Genomic DNA, 27,184 nt, shown 5'->3' with positions numbered 1-27,184 from the left:
AATGCAGAATTGGTTTGAAATTTAAACCTGGGCTGCTGCAAGGGTTGCATAGTGGCGTGTAAAACCACTGTAAGGAAACCCTTTCACTACCATTCAAAAAGTATATCATGTCTCAATTTTCAACATGTACAATCTTGGAAATAAATAGAATATTAGATATAATGAGAATCGGCATAGAACGCTGAAATAAAAACAGAACTGAAAATACATATTGGGCGAGATTGCATTTGATGTTTCGGCTGACACCCTTCATCAGGGCTCTTCATTAAAATTTGTAGTATTTTGTTTTTATTTCACGTTACAGCATTCACGTTTTTAATTTTTATCTTAAAACTTTCACTTATCTTCATTTATGGTGCAATTAGAAACATAAAAACAGAGAAAATAGGTGCAGGAGTAGGCCATTCGGCCCTTTGAGCCTGCACCACCATTCAATATGATCATGGCTGATCATTCACCTCAGTACCCCTTTCCTGCTTTCTCTCCATACCCCTTGATCCCTTTAGTCGTAATGGCTATATCTAACTCCCTCTTGAATATATCCAATGAATTGGCATCAACAACTCTCTGCGGTAGGGAATTCCACAGGTTAACAACTCTCTGAGTGAAAAAGTTTCTTCTCATCTCAGTCCTAAATGGCTTACCACTTATCTTTAGACTGTGTCCCCTGGTTCTGGACATCCCCAACATCAGGAACATTCTTCCTGCATCTAACCTGTCCAGTCCCGTCAGAATTTTATATGTTTCTACGAGATCCCCTCTCATCCTTCTAAACTCCAGTGAATACAGGCCCAGTCGACCCAGTCTCTCCTCATATGTCAGTCTTGAACCTTTGCTGCACTCCCTCAATAGCAAGAACGTCCTTCCTCAGATTAGGAGACCAAAACTGAACACAATATTCCAGGTGAGGCCTGTACAACTGCAGTAAGACCGCCCTGCTCCTATACTCAAATCCCCTAGCTATGAAGGCCAACATACTATTTGCCTTCTTCACCGCCTGCTGTACCTGCATGCCAACTTTCAATGACTGATGTACCATGCCATCCAGGTCTCGTTGCACCTCCCCTTTTCCTAATCTGCCGCCATTCAGATAATATTCTGCCTTCGTGTTTTGGCCACCAAAGTGGATAACCTCACATTTATCCACATTATACTGCATCTGCCATGCATTTGCCCACTCACCTAACCTGTCCAAGTCACCCTGCAGCCTCTTAGCATCCTCCTCACAGCTCACACTGCCATCCAGCTTAGTGTCAACTGCAAACTTAGAAACATAGAAAATAGGTGCAGGAGTAGGCCATTCGGCCCTTCTAGCCTGCACCGCCATTCAATGAGTTCATGGCTGAACATGCAACTTCAGTACCCCATTCCTACTTTCTCACCATACCCCTTGATTCCCCTAGTAGTAAGGACTTCATCTAACTCCTTTTTGAATATATTTAGTGAATTGGCCTCAACAACTTTCTGTGGTAGAGAATTCCATAGGTTCACCACTCTCTGGGTGAAGAAATTCCTCCTCATCTCGGTCCTAAATGGCTTCCCCCTTATCCTTAGACTGTGACCCCTGGTTCTGGACTTCCCCAACATTGGGAACATTCTTCCTGCATCTAACCTGTCTAACCCCGTCAGAATTTTAAACGTTTCTATGAGGTCCCCTCTCATTCTTCTGAACTCCAGTGAATACAAGCCCAGTTGATCCAGTCTTTCTTGATAGGTCAGTCCCGCCATCCCGGGAATCAGTCTGGTGAACCTTCGCTGCACTCCCTCAATAGCAAGAATGTCCTTCCTCAGGTTAGGAGACCAAAACTGTACACAATACTCCAGGTGTGGCCTCACCAAGGCCCTGTACAATTGTAGCAACACCTCCCTGCCCCTGTACTCAAATCCCCTTGCTATGAAGGCCAACATGCCATTTGCTTTCTTAACCGCCTGCTGTACCTGCATGCCAACCTTCAATGACTGATGTACCATGACACCCAGGTCTCTTTGCACCTCCCCTTTTCCTAATCTGTCACCATTCAGATAATAGTCTGTCTCTCTGTTTTTACCACCAAAGTGGATAACCTCACATTTATCCACATTATACTTCATCTGCCATGCATTTGCCCACTCACCTAACCTATCCAAGTCGCTCTGCAGCCTCATAGAATCCTCCTTGCAGCTCACACTGCCACCCAACTTAGTGTCATCCGCAAATTTGGAGATACTACATTTAATCCCCTCGTCTAAATCATTAATGTACAGTGTAAACAGCTGGGGCCCCAGCACAGAACCTTGCGGTACCCCACTAGTCACTGCCTGCCATTCTGAAAAGTCCCCATTTACTCCTACTCTTTGCTTCCTGTCTGACAACCAGTTCTCAATCCATGTCAGCACACTACCCCCAATCCCATGTGCTTTAACTTTGCACATTAATCTCTTGTGTGGGACCTTGTCGAAAGCCTTCTGAAAGTCCAAATATACCACATCAACTGGTTCTCCCTTGTCCACTCTACTGGAAACATCCTCAAAAAATTCCAGAAGATTTGTCAAGCATGATTTCCCTTTCACAAATCCATGCTGACTTGGACCTATCATATTACCTCTTTCCAAATGCACTGCGATGACATCCTTAATAATTGATTCCATCATTTTACCCACTACCGATGTCAGGCTGACTGGTCTATAATTCCCTGTTTTCTCTCTCCCTCCTTTTTTAAAAAGTGGGGTTACATTGGCTACCCTCCACTCCATAGGAACTGATCCAGAGTCAATGGAATGTTGGAAAATGACTGTCAATGCATCCACTATTTCCAAGGCCACCTCCTTAAGTACTCTGGGATGCAGTCCATCAGGCCCTGGGGATTTATCGGCCTTCAATCCCATCAATTTCCCCAACACAATTTCCCGACTAATAAGGATTTCCCTCAGTTCCTCCTTCTTACTAGACCCTCCGACTCTTGGAGATATTACTTCAATTCCTTCATCTAAATCATTGATTTATATTGTAAATAGCTGGGGTCCCAGCACTGAGCCCTGCGGCACCCCACTAGTCACTGCCTGCCATTCTGAAAAGGACCCGTTTATCCCAACCCTCTGCTTCCTGTCTGCCAACCAGTTCTTTATTCACGTCAGTACATTACCCCCAATACCATGTGCTTTAATTTTGCACACCAATCTCTTGTGTGGGACCTTATCAAAAACCTTTTGAAAGCTCAAATACACCACATCCACTGGTTCTCCCTTGTCCACTCTACAAGTTACATCCTCAAAAAATTCTAGAAGATTTGTCAAGGATGAGTTTCCTTTTATAAATCCATGCTGACTTGGATCGATCCTGTCACTGCTTTCCAAATGCGCTGCTATTTCATCTTTAATAATTGATTCCAACATTTTCCCCACTATTGATGTCAGGCTAACTGGTCTATAATTACCCATTTTCTCTCTCCCTCCTTTTTTAAAAAGTGGTGTTACATTAGCTACCCTCCAGTCCATAGGAACTGATCCAGAGTAGATAGACTGTTGGAAAATGATCACCAATGCATCCACTATTTCTAGGGCCACTTCTTATGTACTCTGGGATGCAGACTATCAGGCCCCAGGGATTTATCAGCCTTCAATCCCATCAATTTCCCTAACACAATTTCCCGCCTAATAAAGATTTCCTTCAGTTCCTCCTTCTCTCTAGACCCTCGGTCCCCTAGTATTTCCGGAAGGTTATTTGTGTCTTCCTTCGTGAAGACAGAACCAAAGTATTTGTTCAACTGGCCTGCCATTTCTTTGTTCCCCATTATAAATTCACCTGAATCTGACTGCAAGGAACCTATGTTTGTCTTCACTAATCTTTTTCTCTTCACATATTTATAGAAGCTTTTGCAGTCAGTTTTTATGTTCCCAGCAAGCTTCCTCTCGAACTCTATTTTCCCCCTCCTAATTAAACCCTTTGTCCTCCTCTGCTGAATTCTAAATTTCTCCCAGTCCTCAGGTTTGCTGCTTTTTCTGGACAATTTATATGCCTCTTCCTTGGATGTAACACTATCCTTAATTTCCCTTGTTAGCCACGGTTGAGCCACCTTCCCCGTTTTATTTTTACGCCAGACAGGGATGTACAATTGTGGAAGTTCATCCATGTGATCTTTAAATGTTTGCCATTGCCTATCCACCATCAACCCTTCAAGTATCATTCGCCAGTCTATTCTAGCCAATTCATGTCTCATACCATCGAAGTTACCTTTCCTTAAGTTCTAATGCCTTCAGCTATTAAACAGGTAGAAAAGTCTAATATAAAATGGCACCTGCACTATTCATAAGAACATAAGAATTAGGAGCAGGATTCGGCCATTTGGCCCCTCAAGCCTGCTCTGCCATTCATTGAGATCATGGCCGATCTTCTACCTCAACTCCACTTTACCGCAATATCCCCATATCCCTTGATTCCCTATATATTCAAAAATTTATCGATCTCTGTCTTGAATATACTCAAAGACTGAGCATCCACAGCCTTCTGGAGTAGAAAATTCCAGAGATTCACCACTCTGAGTGAAGAAGTATCTCCTCATCTCAGTCCTAAATGGACAGCCCCTTATTCTGAGACTGTGACCCCTGGTTCTCGACTCCTCAGCCAGAGGAAACATCCTCCGTGCATCTACCCTGTCAAGCCCTGTAAGAATTTTGTATGTTTCAATGAGAGCACCTCATTCTTCTAAACTCGAGAGAATATAGGCCGAGTCTACTCAATCTCTCCTCATAGGACAACCCCCCCCCATCCCAGGAATCAGTCTGGCGAACCTTCATTGCACTCTCTCTATGGAAAGTATATCCTTCCTTAGGTAAGGAAACCAAAACTGTACACAATACTCCAGGTGTGGTCTCACCAGGGCCCTATATAGTTGCAGTAAAACATCTGTATTCTTGTACTCAAATCCTCGTAATAAAGGTCAACATACCATTTGCTTTCTTAATTGCTTGCTATATCTGCATGTTAACTTTCAGTGATTCGTGTACAAGGACATCCAGGTCCCTCAGAACACCAACATTTCCCAATCTCTCACCATTTAAAAAATACTTTTCTTTTCTATTTTTCCTACCAAAATGGATAACTTCACATTTCTCTACATGGTATTCCATTTGCCATGTTGTTGCCCATTCACTTAGCTTGTCTATATCCCCTTGAAGTCTCTTTGCATCCTCCTCATAACTTACATTCCCATCTAGCTTTGTATCATCAGTAAACTCGGATACATTACATTTGGTCCCCTCATCCAAATGATTGACGTAGATTGTGAATAGCTAGGACCCAAGCACCGATCCTTGCGGCACTTCACTTGTTATAGTCTGCCAACCTGAAAATGACCCGTTTATTCCTACTCTGTTTTCCGTCCATTAACCAATCCTCAATCCATGCTAGTATATTATCCCAATCCCATGAGCTCTAATTTTGTTCAATAGCCTCGTGTGGCATCTTATCGAATGCCTTCTGAAAATCCAAATACACCACATCCACTGGTTCCCTCTTATCTATTCTGCTAGTTACAACCTCAAAAAACTCTAACAGATTTGTCAAACATGATTTACCTTTCATAAACCCGTGTTGACTCTGCCCAATCTATTATTCTTTTCTAAGTGCCTTGTTACCATATCCTTAATAATAGATTCTTGCATTTTTCCTACTACTAATGTCAGGCTAACTGGTCTGTAGTTCCCCATTTTCTCTCTCCCTCCTTTCTTAAATAGGGGGGTTACATTTGCTACCTTCCAATCTGCAGGAACCGTTGTAGAATCTATGGAATTTTGGAAGATGACAACCAATGCATCCACTATCTCTATAGCCACCTCTTTCGAAACCCTAGGAAGGAGGCCATCAGGTCCAGGGGATTTATCGGTTTTCAGTCCCATTAATTTCTCCAGTACTATTTTTTACTAATATTAATTTCTTTCAGTTCCTCATTCTCGCTAGACCCCTGATACTCCACTATTTCCGGGAGGTTTTCCGTGAAGACAGACACAAAGGGCCCAAGTTTCCACACGCGCCTAGAACGGCGCAGTCCCGACCTGGACGCCCATTTTTCGCGCCACAAAGTGCGCCTAAAAAAATCCTCCGTATTCTCCACCTACCTGCAGGTCCTCTGGCCCTCGGCGCAGCCAGCACGAGCTGTAGGGGGGCGGAACCAGGTCCCTGCGCTGAAAACAGTGCCGGGACCTCTGCACATGCGTGCTACAGTGGGCACGCAAGTGCAGTAGCTCCAGGCGCCCGAAGCACGCAGCCCCTAGCCCTGGCCGAATGGCCTCACTGGGGCTGTGTGAATAAGGCTCCTCCCACGGCCAGCTCCTGCTTCCCCCACCCCCGACCAGACCCGACACCCGCTCCCCCCCCCGCCCCTGCCTCCGGACCCGACCCGACCCACCCCCCGACTGGACCTGACCCGACCCGCGCTCCTGCTCCCGCTCCCCTGACTGGACCCGACCCAACCCGCGCTCCTGCTCCACCCCCCCCCCCCCCCCCGACTGGACCCGACCCGCACTCCTGCTCCCGCTTCCCCGCCCCCACGACTGGACCCAACCTGCGCTCCTGCTCCCCTCCCCCCCCCCGACTGGACCCGACCCGCGCTCCTGCTCCCGCTCCCCTCCCCCCCCGACTGGACCCGACCCGACCAGCGCTCCTGCTCCCCCCACCGCCCCCCCGACTGGATCCGACCTGACCTCCCGCTCCCCGACCTCTCCCTCCGCGACCTGACCTCCCCGACCCCCCCTCCCTCCCTCTCCCTCCCCGACCCCCCCTCCCTCCCTCCTCCCTCTCCCTCCTCTCTCTCTCCCTCCCCGAACCGAACCTCTCCGACCCGACCCAACGCCACCTACCTGTAAATCTGGTGCTGGGGACGGGCCCTGCCCGAAGTCTCGGGCCGGCCCGTTCAGCCTTCGGTCCCAAAAGGCCTGCCTGAAACACTTTCACACAGGTAGGAAGATGGTTTATTTAATCTTTTCTTTGCTTATAAATGTTTATTCAGGTTGGATTTATTTGTATAATATTTGTATAAGTATAAATAAGGATTTATTATAGAATTTAATTACTTCCCCCCCTCCCCCCCCCCACCTCGTTCTGGACGCCTAATTTGTAACCTGCGCCTGATTTTTTAATGTGTAGAACAGGTTTTTTCAGTTCTACAAAAATCTTCACTTGCTCCATTCTATTTTAGTTTGGAGTACGTTTTCACTGTGGAAACTTTGAAATCAGGCGTCAGTGGCCGGAAAAAATTTGAAGAAAAAATTCTGTTCCAAAGTGGAACTGTTCTACCTGACTAGAACTGTCGAAAAAAAAAATGTGGAGAATTGCGATTTCTAAGATAGTCCGTTCTCCACCAGTTGCTCCTAAAAATCAGGCGCAAATCATGTGGAAACGTGGGCCCAAAGTATTTGTTTAATTTCTCTGCCATTTCCTTATTCCCCATTATAATTTCTCCTGTCTCAGCCTGTAGGGGACTCACATTTACTTTCGCTAATCTTTTCCTTTTTACATACCTATAGAAGCTTTTACAGCCTGTTTTTATGTTCCCTTTCTTTATGAATTTCTTGGTCCTCCTTTGCTGAATTCTAAAATCGTCCCAATCGTCAGGCCTACCGCTCTTTTTGGCAACATTATAAGCCTCTTCCTTTGATATACTACTCACTTTAACTTCTCTTATTAGTCACAGTTGGATCACTTTTTTTGTGGGGTTTTTGTGCCTTAAGGAATATATGTTTGTTGTAAATTATGTATTAATTCTTTAAATGCTAGCCATTGCTTTCTACCGTCATACCTTTTAATGTAGTTTCCCAATCTACCTTAGCCAACTCTCCCCCATACCTACATAGTGTCCTTTGTTTAGATTTAAGACCTTGGTTTCGGATTTAACTAAATCACTTTCAAACTTAACGTAAAATTCTATCATTAGGTCACTCTTCCCTAACGGCCTTTTAATACAAGGTTATTAATTAACCGTTTCTCATTGCACAATACTAGATCTAAAATAGCCTGCTCTCTAGTTGGTTCCTCAACATACTGATCTAGAAAACCATCTTGCATACATTCCATTAATTCGTCCTCCACACTATTATAGACCGGGCAAACCAAATTTGCTGTATGTAGATTAAAGTCCCCCATGATTATGGTATTATCATTGTTACATGCACCTCTAATTTCCTGATTTATACTAATGCCCTACATTACCACTACTGTTTGGGGGTCTATAAACAACTCCCACCAATGTTGTCTGCCCCTTGCTGTTTCTTAGCTCCATCCGAACTGATTCTACTTCTTGATTTTCCAAGCTAAGATCCTTTCTCGCTACTGTCTTTATCCCATCCTTTATATCAGGGCTACCCCTCCTCCTTTTCCATTTTGCCTATCTCTTCTAAATGTTAAGTATCCTGGAATATTTAGTTCCCAACCTTGGTCACTTTGCAACCACGTCTCCGTAATGGCTATTAGATCAAACCGACTCATTTCTATCTGTGCTATTAATTCATCTATTTTGTTGCGATGCTTCGCGCATTCAGATATAAAAGTGTCTTTAGCTTTGACTTTTTTCTATTTTTCAAAGGGTAGTTGTCAAGACATTACTGTAGCATTGGTTTCTGCCATTGGAATGGTACCAGGAATGGTTATCCTGTGTCTGATGGTTTGCTTGGCCACGTGTAAATTGCTTCTCCCTGAGGCAAGAAGAAAATAAGAAGTTCCTATTTGTCATTAAATCTCCTGAATATATTGTTGGAAAATGTAAATCTTGAATTAATGAGTTTACAACTCCCTTATGGCTTGGCGGGTAAGCGCACATTCTGGCATGTTACTGAGACATACAGACCACAATTCAATTTCCTAGTCTGTGATAAGCAGTAGGCTCACTCGGCTAGAATCTTCCTGGCACTGCAATGCGAGTTTGGAGGCAGACCTGCAGTCAAAATAGTCATGATTGACAGCGGAGCTGGAAGTCCACTCTGAACCCGTCTCCATGTTAATTTCCTAATCGCCGACTCTGCCTGCGGATTGCAGACCTGGCACTAAGCGACGTGTCAGGCAAGTAAGATAGTTAAGAAGCTGGTTAAAGGTATTTAAGCGCCAGTTTTCCAGGTCCTAACCATCTTACCAAGTTTTTTTTAATGAGGTTCACTTCCCTCGGGGATCATGTCTAGTAAGTGTGTCAGGTTCTCAACCACTCTGGATTGGTTTGACTAGTAGACAGCTGCAAATGTGGTATGAAAGCTATCATTTCACAGCAGTTCAATTTCCAATCTCAGAAGCTGGAGTCTTCAGGATTTGCAATAAACCTCTCAGCTTTATGCAGGTTTGAAGTGTTTGCAGTGAACTCTCTATCCAATGTCACCTCCTTGGTGCAATCTATCTCACCATTGACAGATTGCTTCTGTCATTTCAACTTCAGCTGCCATCTATTCCATCAGCATTGGTGCTCTTGGAGAAATCTCACCTTGGTCCTCAGAATCTCACCACAATCAGCCCCAACAGCAACATCACCAACAACACCACCAACCTTCTCCGCAATCACCTGATACTGCACAGGACATCAGCACCCGACCACATTGCTGCCCAGGAGACCAGGGATGGTCTCACCATGGCCACATTTACTTCACTTGATGCTGTACACCCTGGCTGCTACATGATGCGCAAGGTTGGCACCACCCCACACCAACACCATAAAGCATTCCTACAATACCCAAGCCATTCCTTTCACACTCATCACCATTGGAAGGGGTGGGGGGGGGGGGGGGGTGGGAGGGTCCGTTATGTCTCACCATTCACTGCAACTCACTAAGCTACTTCCAAAGGTGCACACAGATCTGTCCAAGAACACAAAGTGTTGAAAATAAAGCTTTCAATGTTTGACAACACATTGACAGAAAATTTACATCAGCATTGATGATAACACCCAAGTGCCTACCCTTGTGTGTTGTTAGTTGGTATGATTGGGCAAGGATGGAGGGAGAGTGTGAGGAATGGCTAGTGAGATGGGAATGTGATAATGCAGATAGAGAGAGAGGGATTGGTGGAGGTGCAAGGTAAGTTGGTGTAAGGATGTGCAGGGGTAGGGTAGCGAAGGCAGAGTGATGTGGATGTAATGAGTGGCACAGCAGGATGAGGTTGAGTGTGGCTTTGCAGTAACGTTTTGTGATCTGCTGAGATCATTGAAAGGTTTGCTCCATTGCAGCCAGGTCCTCGTGATGACATCCCTGCTTGTGTCCTCCTGTGCAAGGCTGTGTCAGGCTGCATGGGTATCTTGGGGAGAACTCGTCCGCCCATGAGAAAGGAGCAGAACCTCCCTGTGTGCTTTGATTCCCTCCAAAGCATATGGAGGGAGTCATGGGAGAGCCTGGCTGCAGTCATGCACCTTTGTGCAGTGCTTGTCAGTGTTTGCAGCACCTCAATGCTGCAGCACACTGACAGTACAAGTGTCAAAATGTATGTGGGTATGGTCCCTTTAAGGAAACTGGCTGATGACGTCATCAGACCCACTTCCTTTTAATTGGCCAGGAACCTTGCAGGGCGGGCTTAACAAGCCCAATCAGAGGAAAGTCGTGGGGCCAGGAGCGGGTTTGCAGCCTGCCTCTCTACTACCTTGGTAGGAAAAAATCAAGCCCCCAGGTTAGGTAGGGGAAGAATCAGCCAGAGTCTCTGTTTGTAGCCCCTTCTGGAAAGGACACATGTATGTGGACAGCAGGTAAGGGCAAGATTGGACTGCCTCACCATCAAATAACCTGGTTACAGTTTATATTTTTTTCATTTTGGAGAGTTCCTGTAGGTTTGGATGATGTGTCCTTCTATCCAGATTTGGTAGCTGAACTATTGAGGAGAAACTGGACTGACATAGAGGTGAAAGCAGCTCTTGGAGATAACTTTCTACGGGTCTTTCGCGAAGTGGAACAGGTGAGGGTTACCTTACAAATGCCATATCAAAAAGTGATTTAATGGCCCTTATTTTGAGAAGTTTGTCTTTAAAATGGTCTCAGTCTCATGTTGGCCAGCTGGGGCTGAGCATCAGGCTTGTCCTCTTGGCCCACGCTGACTGCAGTTAAAATGGGAGCTATAGAACCGAAATAACATGCAAACTTTGCAATTATTTTGTTGCCACCTTTGGTGCAGCTGCTTTCACAAGCTGAGTCAGTCACATCCACAAACCGTACACCAGCAAATCTGTCATCTTCATCTCGGTTGCTATTTTAGATGGTAGTTAGTTCAAAAGAACAGCACCACTGCAAATACAGAAATTTTAGCAACAGATCCATTGTTTTTGTACGGCAACCAAATAGATAATTTCACCCCAGACATTAAGAAAAACAATTTGTTCATGCACCAAAGCAAATAGTAGCAAAGACAAAAATTGCATTGAAAGAGCTCATTTGCAAACGAGCTGATGAACAAGCACATCCTGTAGCTCGGAGATGAAATGCTGGATACGTCTAGATGAAATTAAAGAAACCGTGTGATTGTGAAGAGAATCAAGGGTGATGATTGTAAAAGTCTCATTTGCCTATCCAGCCACTTCTCACTCTCTATTCTCTTCTCAACAATGTGTCACCCTTTTGAAGAGGACATGAGAATTAACTATTCAATAGTCCATGACTGTGCTAGTACTATCCAGCATGTTGATACCAAAAGTGTGCAGTTGATTTGGAATATAATAGCTTTTGACTTACAATTTATTTTGCAGTAGTAGATCAAGGGTTCGAGAGAATCAAATAATAATTTGCAACCTAAATAAGATATATATTTAGCTTTTATCTAATAAAAAATAGGATACACTCACTGACAGTCGTGAGAAGTGCGGGGCAGTGGATAGTAGTACTGAATCTCATCAACCTTTGTAGGCTTCGAGGTTGGCATTTATATATATATTAGATTTTAAAACATTATGACGAAGAGAAATTCTTTGATGAAGTAACGGAAGATGGTTAGGCCAAGGACACTTTTTTTGACGATATCCTGCGGCAATGTGCAGCCATCGTCCCTTGTGTCACGCTGGAGGACTTTCCCTTTGACTCTCATTAGCCTCAGTTTTGCTAATGCTCCTCGGTACCGTACTCAGTCAAATGCTGCCTTGATACGAAAGACAGCTATTCTCAGCTCCCCTCTGGCATTCAGCTTTTGTGTCTATGTCTGGTCATGATGTCGAGAGCCAAGTGGTTCTGGTGGAGCCTAAACCGAGTGTCAATGAGTAGATTATTAATGAGTAACTATTGCTTGATGGCACTTGTTATATATGTTAACTGGGTTTTACCTGCCACTGGAGGGCTTTAAAATCATTCCAGTTCCATTTAATTTTCTCAAGCCAACTCTTGCCGAACAGCATTGGGCCATTGCCTGGAACAATCCACAACGATAAATCATGCACAGCTCCATCGTACGATACCTTTATGCCGCGCTGCCAATGACTGGTATGAGCTCTTTGGTGTAGGTACACAGCTTCACATTGATTGGGCTCAGTTTGGGTCTTTTTGCCTTAGTGTTCCACAGCTTTTCGAAAGCCCTCTGGCTCATTATTGACTGACTCGCACCCATGTCCAATTCCATGGATACTGGAATCCCATTTAATTTAACTTCCAACATTATCGGAGGACTTTTGGTAAAAGAATCTTCTTCGTGGTGCAGATCCACCTAGGCCCGGATGCAAGACCCGTCCATCACTAGGCTCGGGCGGTTCCGTACACGATGAGGGAGAAGGTCGAGATCGAATTGGATAGACTTCAATGGGAAGGAATCATATCACCCGTCGAGTTCAGCGAATGGGCCAGTCCAATTGTCTCGGTGTTGAAAAGTGATAGCACGGTCAGGATCTGCGGCGACTACAAGGTAACGATCAACCGAGTCCCGATATAGGATCAGTACCTGTTACCCAAGGCTGACAACCTGTTTGCAACGCTAGCGAGGGGGGAAGTCGTTCACCAAATTGGACCTGACCTCCGCTTACATGACACAGGAGCTGGTCGAATCTTCGAAAAAACTGATGTGCATCAACACGCACAAAGGACTGTTCATATACCACAGATGCCCTTTCGGAATTCGCTTGGCGGCAGCCATATTTCAGAAAAACATGGAGTGTTTGCTGAAGTCCGTCCCGAGAACCATCGTGTTCCAAGGTGACATCCTGATCACCGGTTGCGACGTCACCGAACACCTGCACAACTTGGAAGAGGCTCTACATCATCGGGACAGAATGGGAGTCAGGCTAAAACGCTCCAAGTGCGTTTTCATGGCACCAGAAGTCGAATTCTTGGGGAGAAAGATTGCAGCAGACGGCATCAGGCCTACGGACTCGAATACAGAGGCCATCAAGAATGCACCCAGACCCCAGAGTGTGACGGAGCTGTGTTCGTTCCCGGGTCTTCTCAACTATTTCAGTAACTTTCTACCCAGTTTGAGCACATTGCTAGAACCCTTGCACATGTTGCTGAGCAAGGGTAACGACTGGGTTTGGGGACAATCTCAAGACAGAGCCTTTGAGAAGGCCAGGAATCTGCTATGTTCCAATAAATTACTGGAACACTATGACCCATGTAAGCTGTTAATGCTGGCCTGCGACACCTCATCATATGGGGTCAGTTGCGTGCTCCAGCAAGCCAATGTATCAGCCAAACTCCAACCAGTTGCATACGCGTCCAGAAGTCTGTCTAAGGCTGAAAGAGCCTAAAGTATGGTAGAGAAAGAGGCTTTAAAGCATGTGTATATGGGGTTAGGAAAATGCACCAATACCTGTTTGAGCTTGAGACAGATCACAAGCCGCTCATTTCATTGTTTTCTGAGAGCAAAGGTATAAACACAAAAGCCTCGTCCCGCATCCAAAGATGGGCACTGACATTATCCGCATGATTATGTCATCTGCCACAGACCAGGCACTGAAAACTGTGCTGATGCACTTAGCCGGCTACCATTGCCCACAACCAGGGTGGAAATGCCACAGCCCATGGACTTGCTGCTGGTCATGGATGCCTTCGAGAGCGAGGGTCACCCGTCACGGCTTGCCAAATTAGGACCTGGGCCAGCCAGGATCCTGTACTGTCAAGCGAAAAAAGGTGTCCTAAATGGAAATTGGTCTGCCATTCCCAGGGAAATGCAGGATGAAATTAAGTCTTATAGCCACCGCAAAGATGAATTGTCTATTCAGTCTGATTGTCTGTTGTGGGGTAATCATGTTGTTATGCCAAAAGAAGGCTGGGAAACTTTTCTGCGAAATTTACATGATGAAGGCCATTGCCAGGTCTCACGTTTGATGGCTCGGCATTGACTCGGACTTGGAGTCATGCATGCATCAGTGTAACACTTGCATGCAACTGAGTAACGCACCTGTGGAGGCTCCGCTGAGTCTGTGGTCATGGCCATCCAAACAGTGGTCAAGGATCCACATAAACTTTGCCGGCCCCTTTCTCGGCAAAATATTTTTAGTGGTAGTGGACGCTTACTCCAAATGGATTGAATGCGTAATCAGGTCATCCAGCACATCCACAGCCACTACTGAAAGCCTCCGGGCCATGTTCGCCACCCAGCGACAACGGACCGTGTTTCACCAGTTCGGAGTTCCACGAGTTTATGATCCGTAATGGCATCAAGCATGTCAGGTCTGTCCCTTTCAAACCCGCGTCTAATGGTCAAGCGGAGCGGGCTGTCCAAACCATTAAGCAGAGCCTAAACCACGTGACCCACGGCTCCCTACAGACCCACTTGTCCCGCATTCTGCTCAGTTACTGGACAAGACCCCACTCGCTCACCAGGGCCCCTCCTGCCGAGCTGTTAATGAAGAGAGGCCTCAAAACCAGGCTCTCCTTTGTACATCTGGATCTCGATGATCATGTCAAAACCAGAAGGCAACGGCAGCAATAGTACCACGATTGTGCGGCCGTATCACGTGACATTGCTGTTCATGACCCTCTGTTTGTCCTGAATTATGGTCATGGTCCAAAGTAGGTTGCTGGCACAGTTTTGGCCAAGATGGGGAACAGGGTGTTGTAGTCAAACTGTTAAATGGCCAAACGTGCAAGAGGCACATCGACCAAACCAAACTGCGATTCAGACAACCCAGAACAAATTGAAGATGACATCATCATCGACCAACCAACACACATCCATCCATCAGTTAACCCTCGAACCTATCATCCCCGACAGTCCTGTCAGGCCGACTGCTCTGCAATGCAGCAATAGTCCCACTAACTCACCCAAGCTTGGGTGCGAACTGAGGAGATCAACCAGGGAGCGGAAGGCCCCGGACTGTCTCAACTTGTAAATATAACATATACCAAGGACTTTGGGGGGGAATGATGTCATGTATAGTAACTGGGTTTTATCTGCCACTGGAGGGTGCAATTGTCGGAGTCCTAATGGTCACTGGCAGACACGTGCAAGCCGTGTATATAATGTTGGCAGTCATGTTGAATCCTCACTTTGAGAATAAATAAACGGGAGTAAGGTCATGCCTGAACTAGCTCACCGTACTTAGCCTCCTGGAGTTATTTGATACTTAACAGCACTATTAATGACTCGTTCTATTATTTTGCTGTTCATTGGGAGGAAGTAGATCGGTTGGGATTGATCTTTTTTGTGATTAGGATATAACTGAGCAGTATTCCAGTTTGTTGCATAGATGCCACTGTCATAATTTAACTGAATCAGTTTGGCTAGAGAATTGGCTATCTCTGCTGTAGAGGTCTTCAGCACTACAGCGAGAATGTTGTCAGGGCTCAAACTCTTTGCTGTGACTCGTGCACTCAGCTGCTTCTTCTTGTCACGTGGAATGAACCAAATTGGTTGGACACTGGTACCTTTGATGATGGAAACTTTGCAATGAGGCCAATTAGGCTCATCCAATCAGTACTTTTGGCTGAAAACATTTATAAACTTTTTATAAACACAAATATTTCAGGCTTCTCTCTTACAGTCACATGGTTTGCTGATGATTGCACAATGTTCAGTTCCATTTGAAACTCCTCAAAAAATGAAGCAGTCCATGCCCACATGCAGCGAGATCTGGAAGACATTCCGGCTCGAGCTAATAAGTGACAAGTGACATTTGCGCCACATAAGTGCCAGGCAATGACCATCACCAACAAGCAGAAGTCTTACCACCTGCCCTTGATATTCAAAGGAATTACCATTGCCGAATCCCCCACTATCAACATCCTGGGGCCATTTTGACCGGAAATGTAACTGGACCAGTCAGATAAATACTGTGGCAATAAGAGCGGGTCAGAGGCTGGGTATTCTGCAGCGAGTGTCTCACCTCCTGACTCCCCAAAGCTTTTCCACCATCCACAAGGCACAAGTCAGGAGTGTGATGGAATACTCCCCACTTGCCTGGATGAGTACAGCTCCAGCAACACTCAAGAAACTCGACACCATCCAGGACAAAGCAGCCCGCTTGATTGGCACCACATCCACCACCGTCAACATTCACTTCCTCCACTGCCAGCGCACTGTGGCGGCAGCACCGCAAAAATCCGCGACCTGTACCCCTAGAAGGATCAGGGCAGCAGGCGCATGGGAACACCATCACCTTTAAGGTCTCCTGTTGCCAGTCCCGTTAGACTTTTTGCTCTGTCCATATTTTGCTGCCTTTCTCACTGTCTTTTCCCTGTGCCTCTCTGTCTTTCTCGATGCCTTTCTCTATGCATTTGGCTCCACCTTTGTCTTTGCCTAAGTAACCTCCGATGGTGACGTCCGAGGAGATCATCGATTGCCATGAAATGAGATAAATGTGATTTGACATTTGCCCTGAATGATACAGGGTAATAGTTTAGAAACAGAACAGTCCTTGAAGTCAAAATCGCGGTGATCTGTCCACCAGCCACTCTGCCTATGTGTTAGCAAGCTGCAAAGATTTTTTTCAAGATGCCGCCTTTAAGTAGCGCTGCTCCAGCCGACTCGATAGCTGAAGCTGTCGTTGTCACCACCAAGTCGTAAGTGAGGGTGTGCAGCTGAATTTCACTTCCAGGGTGGTAACGGGGCGCTGCGCACGGTGATGATGTCATTATCGCTGTGCACAGCAAAGTGCCTCCGCAAAGACCCCGCCTAATTCCGCGGGTGCGTTGTTATCGCTGCGCCCGGGCGAGAAATATTTTGCGTCCCGTTAGTGCCTCCTGGAGGCACTCTCCTGGAGGTGATAATGGCAGGTGCACAAGAGGCCGATTTCGGCCCCTTTACTTCTACTCACCGTGGCTTCCTTTTTCCTATTCTCGCTTCCGTATTCTATTTAGGAATTGCAGTCGGAGGCGTCCCGCGGGCGGATGCTTCTGACCACAAAAATATTTATTAATGTGCCTGGTGGTTCCGGAGGAACGAAGACTTACGCTACGAGGCCCAAATGCACAGCCCAGCGCAGAAGCCCACGTATTCCAGGAGCGTATGTACATCCTGGGATCATGTTGGCTGGACCAAACAATGAAAATGGCGTATCCCCATTCACAGTCATGGTGAGTTCGATCATCATTTCTATAAATGGGGTTACCCCCAAAAACACAAACATTTTAAATAAATAAGAAAAACATTTCACATATTTAAAATTTAAGAATTTAGACTAAATGTTATTTTTTTTTAATGTTTTTTTTATATGTTTTAATAGGGGTAACAAATAAACTTACCTTAATGGACAGGGCTTTTAATATAAAAACTGCTCATTTTATTTTTCTGCCTTTTAAAACTCTGCAAAGGGACATAGACAGGCTAAGTGAGTGGGCAAAAATTTAACAGCTGGAGTTGGAAAGTGTCAGGTCATACACTTTGGCAGAAAAAAATCAAAGAGCAAGAGTAAATGGAGAAAGATTGCAAAGTGCTGCAGTACAGCGGGACTTGGGGGTACTTGTGCATGAAACACAAAAGGATAGTATGCAGGTACAGCAAGTGATCAGGAAGGCCAATGGAATCTTGGCCTTTATTGCAAAGGGGATAGAGTATAAAAGCAGGGAAGTCTTGCTACAGCTATACAGGTTATTGGTGAGGCCACACCTGGAATACTGCGTGCAGTTTTTGTTTCCATATTTACGAAAGGGTATACTTGCTTTGGAGGTAGTTCAGAGAAGGTTCACTAGGTTGATTCCGGAGATGAGGGGGTTGACTTATGAGGAAAGGTTGAGTAGGTTGGGCCTCTACTCATTGGAATTCAGAAGAATAAGATCTTATCAAAATGTATAAGATTATGAGCAGTCTTGACAAGGTGGATGCAGAGAGGATTTTCCACTGATGGGGGAGACTAGAACTAGAGGACATGATCTTAGAATAATGGGCTGCCCATTTAAAACTGAGATGAGGAGAAATTTCTTCTCTCAAAGGGTTGTAAATCTGTGGAATTCGCTGCCTCAGAGAACTGTGGAAGCTGGGACATTGAATAAATTTAAGACCGAAATAGACAGTTTCTTAAACGATAGGGGGATAAGGGGTTATGGGGAGCGGGCAGGGAAGTGGAGCTGAGTCCATGATCAGATCATCCATGATCTTATTGAATGGCGGAACATGAGGGGCCGTATGGCCTACTCCTGCTCCTATTTCTTATGTTCTTATGTAGAAGCAAGCCTTATGCCTGTTTTTACCAGGTGTAAGAGTTTTAAAGATATTCGCTGGGAAAGAGTTGGGCAAATAGCCCAAATCTCTGCCCACAAAGGCCCTTCACCCGAGGATGCATTGGAACTGTCAAAAGAAATGTTGACAGAACGCAAGTGCCGGATTTCGGTGCATGCTCTTTGCACGCCTAAACCCAGAACTTGCTGGGCCTCTTCGGTCACGTACGCACATCGTACACATGGAGAGGCCGCAATTTCAGGGCCAAATATTTCTAATTTCAGTACCCTGTTTTAATTTTCTTTAGCTTTCATTAAAGCAACTTCATGTACTCATTTTTTTCTCTGTGTCTCTTAGGTGCCAACATCCCTCATTGCAACAATTGGTTTCTGATTAGATGGGACCTGTTCCAAATGCTATTTTTTCAGCCAGTCAAGGCCCCAAAGCATAATGCTTGTGTATGGACAAGAGCTTTTAAGCAAGATAACTCATTTGCTTCACTCCAAGTCTTACCTCCAAAGTTAATGTCAAATATATATCGCTTTTTTGTTTTTATATTCGACGTCCCACTGGGTAATATAAAGGATTGTGAATATATGAGTATGATAGCCTCTAGAACAGTCCATAAGATAGAGGAATATCAACATAAATTTGGCAATAACATTGAAGATACAATATGTTAACCCTCTGAATTTTATTACCATAACAATTGGAAGTAATTACATGCTACCATTTTTTAAAGTTTCCATTAGTATTTTAGTTTGGAGTTACACTTTAAGCAAGGAGTAAGTTCTACATGGTAATGGACTGGAGGAGCTAAAATATATATTTGTTTCTGTTTGTTTTTTCTTTAGGTTAAATTCAACTCTCCTGGAAACGATGAGCCCATTCCTTTTGAACAGGTTCAGAGTCAATGCAGAACTGGCTATGGCTATCCGAATAATGGAACACCACTGGTGCTATTGCCCACAGTTGTCACATTAGTTTACCTAGCACACTATTTATTAGTGTAAGATTTAAATATGATAAAGATACAGTGACAGCCCCTAAGCATGGAAACTACCTAGAAAAGACAATTTGAATACAAAGAAAGATTTAGAGGTAGAATTTCCATGGGGTTTCTTCCGATCTCCTACCAAAGCATTGGCAGAAATCCTATGGATACAGGCTTACACGGCTGGTTAGGCCATTTCTGCAGCATTCCCTGTGGGAAGTCCAATTCTTAGACCTTTTCACTGTATCTTTCCATTATCTGGATGCTTCTAATGACTGTTTTATTTAATGGCTTAAACTATATAAAAGCTGAAAACAATGTTTTTTTTCCTGTTACTCATACCTCACAGTTACTCTGGGTATTGAAGTTTCACAAGAGTGAAAAGTGCAACTTCTATTGCGCAACTCTCTCTCCCTCTTGCGCACACAAAATGTCGTCACAGGATCCAGACTCTCTGACCCTTTCTACCCAGACAAAGATTTCCTGATATCCTTTGTTTATTATAGTTCCACTTGCGCAGGGTGAGAACAATTCCTTTCATGCATCTCTCTTTCACATGCAAACCTTCACCGAGAATGATGCAACAAGACCTAGAATTCCAACACCAAAGGTCAGCTGAATTTTCCAATTCAAGCTCAAGGTTTCAAACCGAGATACAGTTTGTATCTTAAGAAAAATTCAGGCATTTCTTTTCTCCCTTTTAATTTAAAATACAAACATGATATTTTGTAAAGCCATAGCGCAGCGCTGTCACACAGTATATACAGATGAATACATTGGTATATTTACAACTACTTTTATTTATATAGCACCTTTAATGTAGTAAAACATCTCAAGGTGTTTCACAACAGTGTTATAAGACAAAACTGATAAATTTGTCACCGAGCCACATAAGAAGAAATTATAGCAGATGACCCAAAGCTCGGTTAAAGAGATAGGTTTTAAGGAGCGTCTTAAAGGAGGAAAGAGAGATAGAAAGACAGAGATTTAGGGAGGGAGTTCCAGAGCTTAGGGCCCAAACAGTTGAAGGCATGGCCACCGATGGTTGGGAAGTTACAATCAGGGATGTTCAAGAGGGCAGAATTTGAGGAGTGCCGACATCTCGTGGGGTTGTGAGGCTGAAAGAGATTACTTTGTCGAACACCTTTTGGAAATACATGTACACCACGTCAACTGCATTGTCCTGATCAACCCTCTCTGTTACCTCATCAAAAAACTCGGTCAAGTTGGTTAAACATAATTTGCCTTAAACGGGTTGTGCGTATGTCTGTGTAAAGGTTAGGAACTACATATTGTTTAAGAGTCAGGATTATTTCGTGATTCATAGAATTATATAAACATTGCAACATTCAGACAAGCTTTTTGGCCCAAATAGTCCATGTTAATATCCTTTTATTCCCCTTTCCTTCAATCTGATCTATTCTTAAATACTGACATGGCCTTTGCTTTAATCACTAACTCCAATAGTGCATTTTGCAGCCTCTGTGTAAAGAAACTTCCCCGTTTTCTCTGTCTTGAATTTCTTACTTTAATCTTACATCTTTATATCCTCATTCTAGACCAACCAATCACTGGAAACAATCTGTTTCTATCTATCCTTTGGCATCCTGCCATAATCTGATACACCTCCATCAAATCACCCTGTAATCGTCTCTGATCTAACAAAAGCAAAATGGTATTTTTCAAGTCTTTCATTCTATTTGTATTTCCTCATATCAGGCAACATAATAGTGAATCTGCATGTAACTTCCCATTGCCTCAATATTCAACCCATTGTGTGGCCAAAACTATACAGAGTGCTCTCACTGTGGGCTTATTGAGCTTTTATATAGATTCACAATACCATTTCAACTTTTATATTCTGTACCTCTTGCCATGAAACCCAGCATTCCATTAGCTATGTTTCATGGCATTATCCACTTGAGATACTGCTTTTAAAGTCATGTGAAAGTGAACCCCCAAATTCTTCTGCATCACCCACTCTTCTTCCCTCCAAGGCACACACCATCCTGATATTGTCACTGGGTCAAAATCCTGAAACTCGCTCCCTAACAGCACCATGTGAGTACCTCCACCACACGGACTGCAGCAGTTAAAGAAGGCAGCTCACCACCAATTTCTCAAGGGTAACTAGGGATGGGCAATAAATGCTGGCTTTGCCAGTGATGGCCACATCCTGTGAATGAATAAAAAATGAAAAATATAATTATTACTTTTATTTTTTAACCAAAATGTACCGCTTCACATTTACTGACAATAACACACAAGCCCCTGGGGTTTGGCTGAGGTTTAGTTTAGGCGACTATCAAGGATTCTGTCTACCTTCAGGGTAGGGTTTCCAGACTGTGTGGGATGCTGGGAGGAGTCTTTAATTTGTGGTTCCATTCTGACCTGGGACATAGTCTGGAGCATGGGGACTGCTTAGAAAGATCTCCAGACTGCCTGGTACCTAGATCCTGTTCCCTTTGACTTGGCGGCAAGCATGGAGGAGGGTGGAAATGCATTTATTGGAGTTTGATGGGGAGTGGAGGTACAGTTCCAAGATAGTTGGCATGCATCTGAATTTTTTGAATGAGGTTGGGTCTTTTAGGATTGTTTAATTTGAAGATAGCAGAGATAAATCCACCTGAGATTTAGACATGATACAGAGGGATGCACTGGGTGAGATATTCACAAATGAGAAGGATCAGCTGGAGGTGGCAGAGGAGAAACCTGCTGTCCAGAGGGCCAGCTGCATCCTCATGCGACTAATGAATCTTTCTACGCAGTCATTTGGGAACTGTGTTAAGTATTGTGCAGAGGGTGGTGGCTTGGTTGAATGAGTTCACTCGTCATAAATGCTCAGAATTGTACAATGATGTTGCAACAATGCAGTCCACCTTGCTTGTGGCAATTCCAGGGGTCATTGCAGTTGAACCTCCTTCCCTCTATCAGAGGGTCTAAGAGCAGTCAGATGGTCGGATTGAGCCCTGGGCTCCAGTGTGAAAACCATTATCTCTTCCGGCTTCAAGATGCTTGGGGATAGTTAGACAGAATTGTGTAGCAGGGACTCACTGATCTTATTCGTGCGATTACACCATTCAATGAGCAGAGTGAGGCTGTGCCCAGCAGCAGGGGCATGTTTTGAATGGGCACAGATCATGCTGATATCTCATAGGATTCCAATACATGCAGACCCTCCTGCCAACTCTATCCAATACCTCAACACGTGGCAGAAAGCATGCAGGGTCAGTAACAAGTGTACAGGAGGTAGAATCTTGGTTAGACCACACTTGGAGTTCTGGTCTCCATATTATAAAAAGGATGTAGAGGCACTGGAGAAGGTGCAAAAAAGATGCACAAGGATGATAACAGAAATGGGAGGTATAACTATCAGGAATGACTGACCAGGCTGGAGTGCTTTTCTCTAGAAAGAGAAGGCTGAGTGGTAGCCTGATAGAGGTCTTTAAGATAATGAAAGGGTTTGATAGGGTAGACATGGAAAAAATATTTTCACTTGTTGGGAGACAAAAACTAGAGGCCATAAATATGTTAGTCACGAATAAATCCAATAGGGAATTCAAGAGAAATGTCTTTACCCAAAGAATGGTGAGAATATGGAACGCGCTTCCCCAAGGAGTAGTTGAGGCAAATAGCATAGATGCATTTAATGGGAAGCTAGATAAGCACACAAGGGAGAAAAGAAGAGAAGGGTATGCTGATGGGGTTAGATGAAGAGGGGTGAGAGGAAGCTCATGTGGAGCATAAACGCTGGCATAGACCAGTTGAGCCGAATGGCCTGTTTCTGTGCTGTAAACTCGATGTAAAATTCCTGTGCGTGTGCCGGTCCCCGGTAACGTCACTTCCCACACATTTCCGAATAGTTTGGCTCTTCTCATGCTGTTACTTAGGGAACAGATCGTAAAAATTTGATCCAGGCTACAACACTGCTATAAAGTACTTGGGAGTTTGCAAAAGCAGTTTGGAGCCCTCGTGTGGTAAAAGATTGGACTACAATACTTCTATTTTATATATAGATTATATATAGAAATAGTGAAAATTAGAATACAATAATCTTTAGCCAGAAGCCAATGAAGCCATCCCTTTTTGATAAATCTCAAAGCCCCCCACAGTCTACTATTATTTAATTCAAAGTTGCTTTCTATGCAAAGAAATTCTAATTGGTTGGCAGTGTAAACAAACTGAGTTTAATGACATTTTAATGGAGCAGCGCACCATACACTACAGGAACATGTGAAAACGCCATAAAGCAACAAACAATCAAACAGCAACTATTAAAGTGCACATGACTGACATGCTACCACTGTACAAGCTGCACAAAGCAAAGTTCAGTCATTTCACACAATAGTCTGTGATTCTAGTTTTTTCTCGTCCACAAAATTCTCAACTCTATTCCCTGAAGAGAAAAGTCCCACAAAAGTCTGGCTTAATTGTCAGATACTTTCTCAGCAAGTGCACATAATCAGCCGCCATGGCCTTCTCTCCGTTTGCTTGCTGGATTCACTCGTTTGGACTTCATTTTCACTCTCAATCCTACCAGCAACATCTTTCCATTTAGCACCAATAATATCTGTGCTAGTCAGCAATTAGAGCGTCAGGACTTTATCAACATTAATAGATGCAAAACTGAAGGCTGCTGGCAGTTGCAACAGAAAACTTGTACTCAAAGAGTTCACTGCTTCAGACATGACTCTCGGTGCCTGTGTGGGATCCAGTGTTAGACGCAGCTGTTGCCTGTGTTGGTGGGATTGGTTTATAGTGCCAAAAGCAGTTGGTTTTCAAACTCTTCCCATAATGAATGGGACATGTGCATTGCCTACAGTACATCCAATGAGAATGGTATGTCTGTATCACTTTTCCACCAAATATTTTAATACAGTTGTTTCAAAACATAAATCACACCAGCATCCATTGGCTGCACACACATCGGGGGTAATTTTAACCCAACTCATTGGAAGGAAAACCGACAGGATCAGGTGAAACATCAAAATAGGGTGGGGTGTCAAACCAGTGTTGTACCCAATCCGGTCAGTTTCCCACCTGGTGAGTTAGGTTAAAATTGCCCAATCGTGTTTGGTGGTTAAAATATTAGCTGTGTCATATTTACATGCACTTTGCGAGCCACACAATTATCAGTAATCTAGGGGACTTTTCTGCTTTGCATTGCCATGCTTCCATCAAAGTGGTGTAGGCACTCCTCAAAAAGGGCTCCAGTCATCCAAGTTATTCCTGTAGGTCACAGCTGAGTTTCCTTTCTCAAATCTAATTCAATACCAAAACTCTTTTCCTGCTTCCAAAAGCCTACTAAAACATTTTTTTCTTCAAAAGTTCCTATAATTCAATCCCCCAATTCCATTCTACCTGCTCCTTTCTCTCACTCAGCATCCATTTTTATTTTGTCTATGTAAAGTGCTCCAAGACATTTTTCCAAAACAATTTATATAAATACAAGCTGTTTTGTTGGATCATTTTTGTCCATTTACTTCATAATCTTTAATTAGATCACCTCCAAACTCTTTTCTCCAATTAAACTTAAATTGCTGATTCCCAACTCATCTTTGTTACTTGTCTGTGTATCCTCTTAGAGGCAATAATATCCTTTCTATTAGGTGACCAGAACTGGACGCAGTGCTATAACTGTGGCCACTGCCACATTATATATTATACAGTGAAGTGGATTTACTGTGATTGAAAGGCTGCATTAGAGGGAGCAGTGTGCAGCAGCCCGGCCTGGAAATCGGCACAGTCCCGGCCTGCAAGACCATCAGCAGGCCGGAGCCATCAGAGGGAGCAGCATGCGACGGCATACCACTGCAGGAGGGAGACGGCTGCGAAGCCAGGTCGCTGAGTGCAATGCGGGCAGGCACAGCAGGAGGGGCGAAGGAGCAGTGAGAGATTGTAGAAGGAAGTGACCGGGGCCCAGGAGAGGCGTGAGTCTGGGGCCCAGGGGCAGCACGGGCCAGCCCACACTGCTATATGTGTGCGCGCTCAGTCCGTGCAGCAGAGCTGGTCTCCAGTCGCTTTGGTTAATCCTTGCCACTGGACCAAGACCTAGCTCTGTCAAGCCCATGTGGTGGCTGGTGTGCAACGGCCACCACACGTTAAAAACAATCCAAGCACAGGCATCATCCACCCTCCAAGATGTAGTTCGGGATCTGGAATATTAGGTCCTTCATTGAAACACCTGTGAACTCATCCCTTTTTGGTGTGAAAGCAAGTCATCCTTGCTTTGAGGGACTGCCTATGATACATTAAAAATTTTCATATTCCTTTGCGACCTCGACCCTTATTTACCTTCTTTTTTTACTGCAGTTCCATAGATTTATCCACGATAAACTGACAAATATCAACTTGTATTTATATAAGCATCTTTGATTAAAAAGCATCCTAAGGCACTTCAAGGAAGAGAAACTGACCCCAAGAAGTAATGAGATCACAAAAAGCATGGTTGAAAAGATAGATTTTGAATCGGCTTTTAAAGGTCTGTAGGTAAGTATCAAGAGGAATTAAAGAGATAGTGAGGTCAGGGGATCCCGCACGAGGTCAGAATCAAAGGGCCGAATTACATAGCTGAGATGTAGGGCCGGATGGGGTTACAGATGTGTGTGCAGACGAGGCCATGGACCATTTATCCTGAACTGCACGCAGTGCAACTGTTTCATCGAAAACATTCTTCTCTATTCTGGTGCCATGCTTCCAATACTGACTACTTTGCATTTATCCTTGCTGAAATTCATCTGGCATCTACTGATCTCGTTAGCCAAGAGATCCAACTCCTTTTGCATCCCGTGGCCTTCAATCTTTCCACCGTCCCCGTCTCCGTCTCTCTCTCCTCCTCCTTCCTCCTCCCCTCCCTCCTCCTCCCCTCCCCATCCTCCCCTCCCCATCCTCCCCCCCCAATCCTCCCCCCCCAATCCTCCCCTCCCCATCCTCCCCCCCCACCCTCCCCCCCCTCCTCTCCCCCCATTCATTCCTTACTCGGGATAGAAGACAAGCTATCAAGGCCCGGAGATAGCTCACTACAGGTGACATAAAGATGTCTAGACCTGTGTGCATCTCCTTTGTTAGCAAAGACATGCATCATTGATTAGGAGGTTATCAGGGTACCAACAGGGCTGTATGAGGTGAACTTTTCTTTGGAAATGAAAGATATACAAGATAGTGTTTTCAATTCTGAAGTTCAGACTTTAATTTTTAATACTTAGTCCTTCGTCTTAGAAGTGCAAGATATAGGAGTACTTTACCTAGCATGTGTCTCTACAATCAGCAGAGCGTCGACAACAGTAAAAAAGGTTAGTTAAAATTGTACAACTATAATAGGCAGATATGTGTTAATTAAACATATAAGTCTCCCCGAGATGTAGGGAGGTGAGATTTAAGCCAGCGAATCCAGACACAGCTACCAGTGCAGAAGGCGAATTTACCAAGAAGCAGAGGATCTAGGAGAATCGAGCAGCACGGAGTTTCATCACTGATATCTCAGAATGTACGACAGCCAGTTCATCCACCCCAGCACAAGAAGACGAGATGAACATTCATAACTACAAGCTTATAGACTTTATTCACTGGACTGGGAAACTGTCAGCTATCTAAGGAGTCAAATCCTAATCTGACCAATTTATAACAATTTTAGACACCGATTCCAGCTGGACATTTATAATTAGCCAGCAGTTAACGGTGATAAGTGA

General features: G+C 44.4%; 1 protein-coding gene across 1 annotated transcript in view; it reads left to right on the top strand.

Annotated features, from left to right (window-relative positions):
• Positions 1–19,754, top strand: part of dpep1 (dipeptidase 1) — a 48,808-nt gene extending 29,054 nt beyond the window's left edge. Inside the window, exons 9-10 of the mRNA XM_070896979.1 lie at positions 10,756–10,891; positions 19,357–19,754. Of these exons, the coding sequence (XP_070753080.1) occupies positions 10,756–10,891; positions 19,357–19,515 (295 nt within the window). The 3' untranslated portion in view covers positions 19,516–19,754. The remainder of the gene's footprint in view (positions 1–10,755; positions 10,892–19,356) is intronic.
• The last annotated feature ends 7,430 nt before the right edge of the window (positions 19,755–27,184 follow it).

Source organism: Pristiophorus japonicus, chromosome 13 (assembly GCF_044704955.1).
Source record: "Pristiophorus japonicus isolate sPriJap1 chromosome 13, sPriJap1.hap1, whole genome shotgun sequence".
Taxonomy (NCBI): domain Eukaryota; kingdom Metazoa; phylum Chordata; class Chondrichthyes; family Pristiophoridae; genus Pristiophorus; species Pristiophorus japonicus.
Note: the sequence above shows the minus strand (reverse complement) of the source record. Positions and strands in the feature narration are given on the sequence as shown.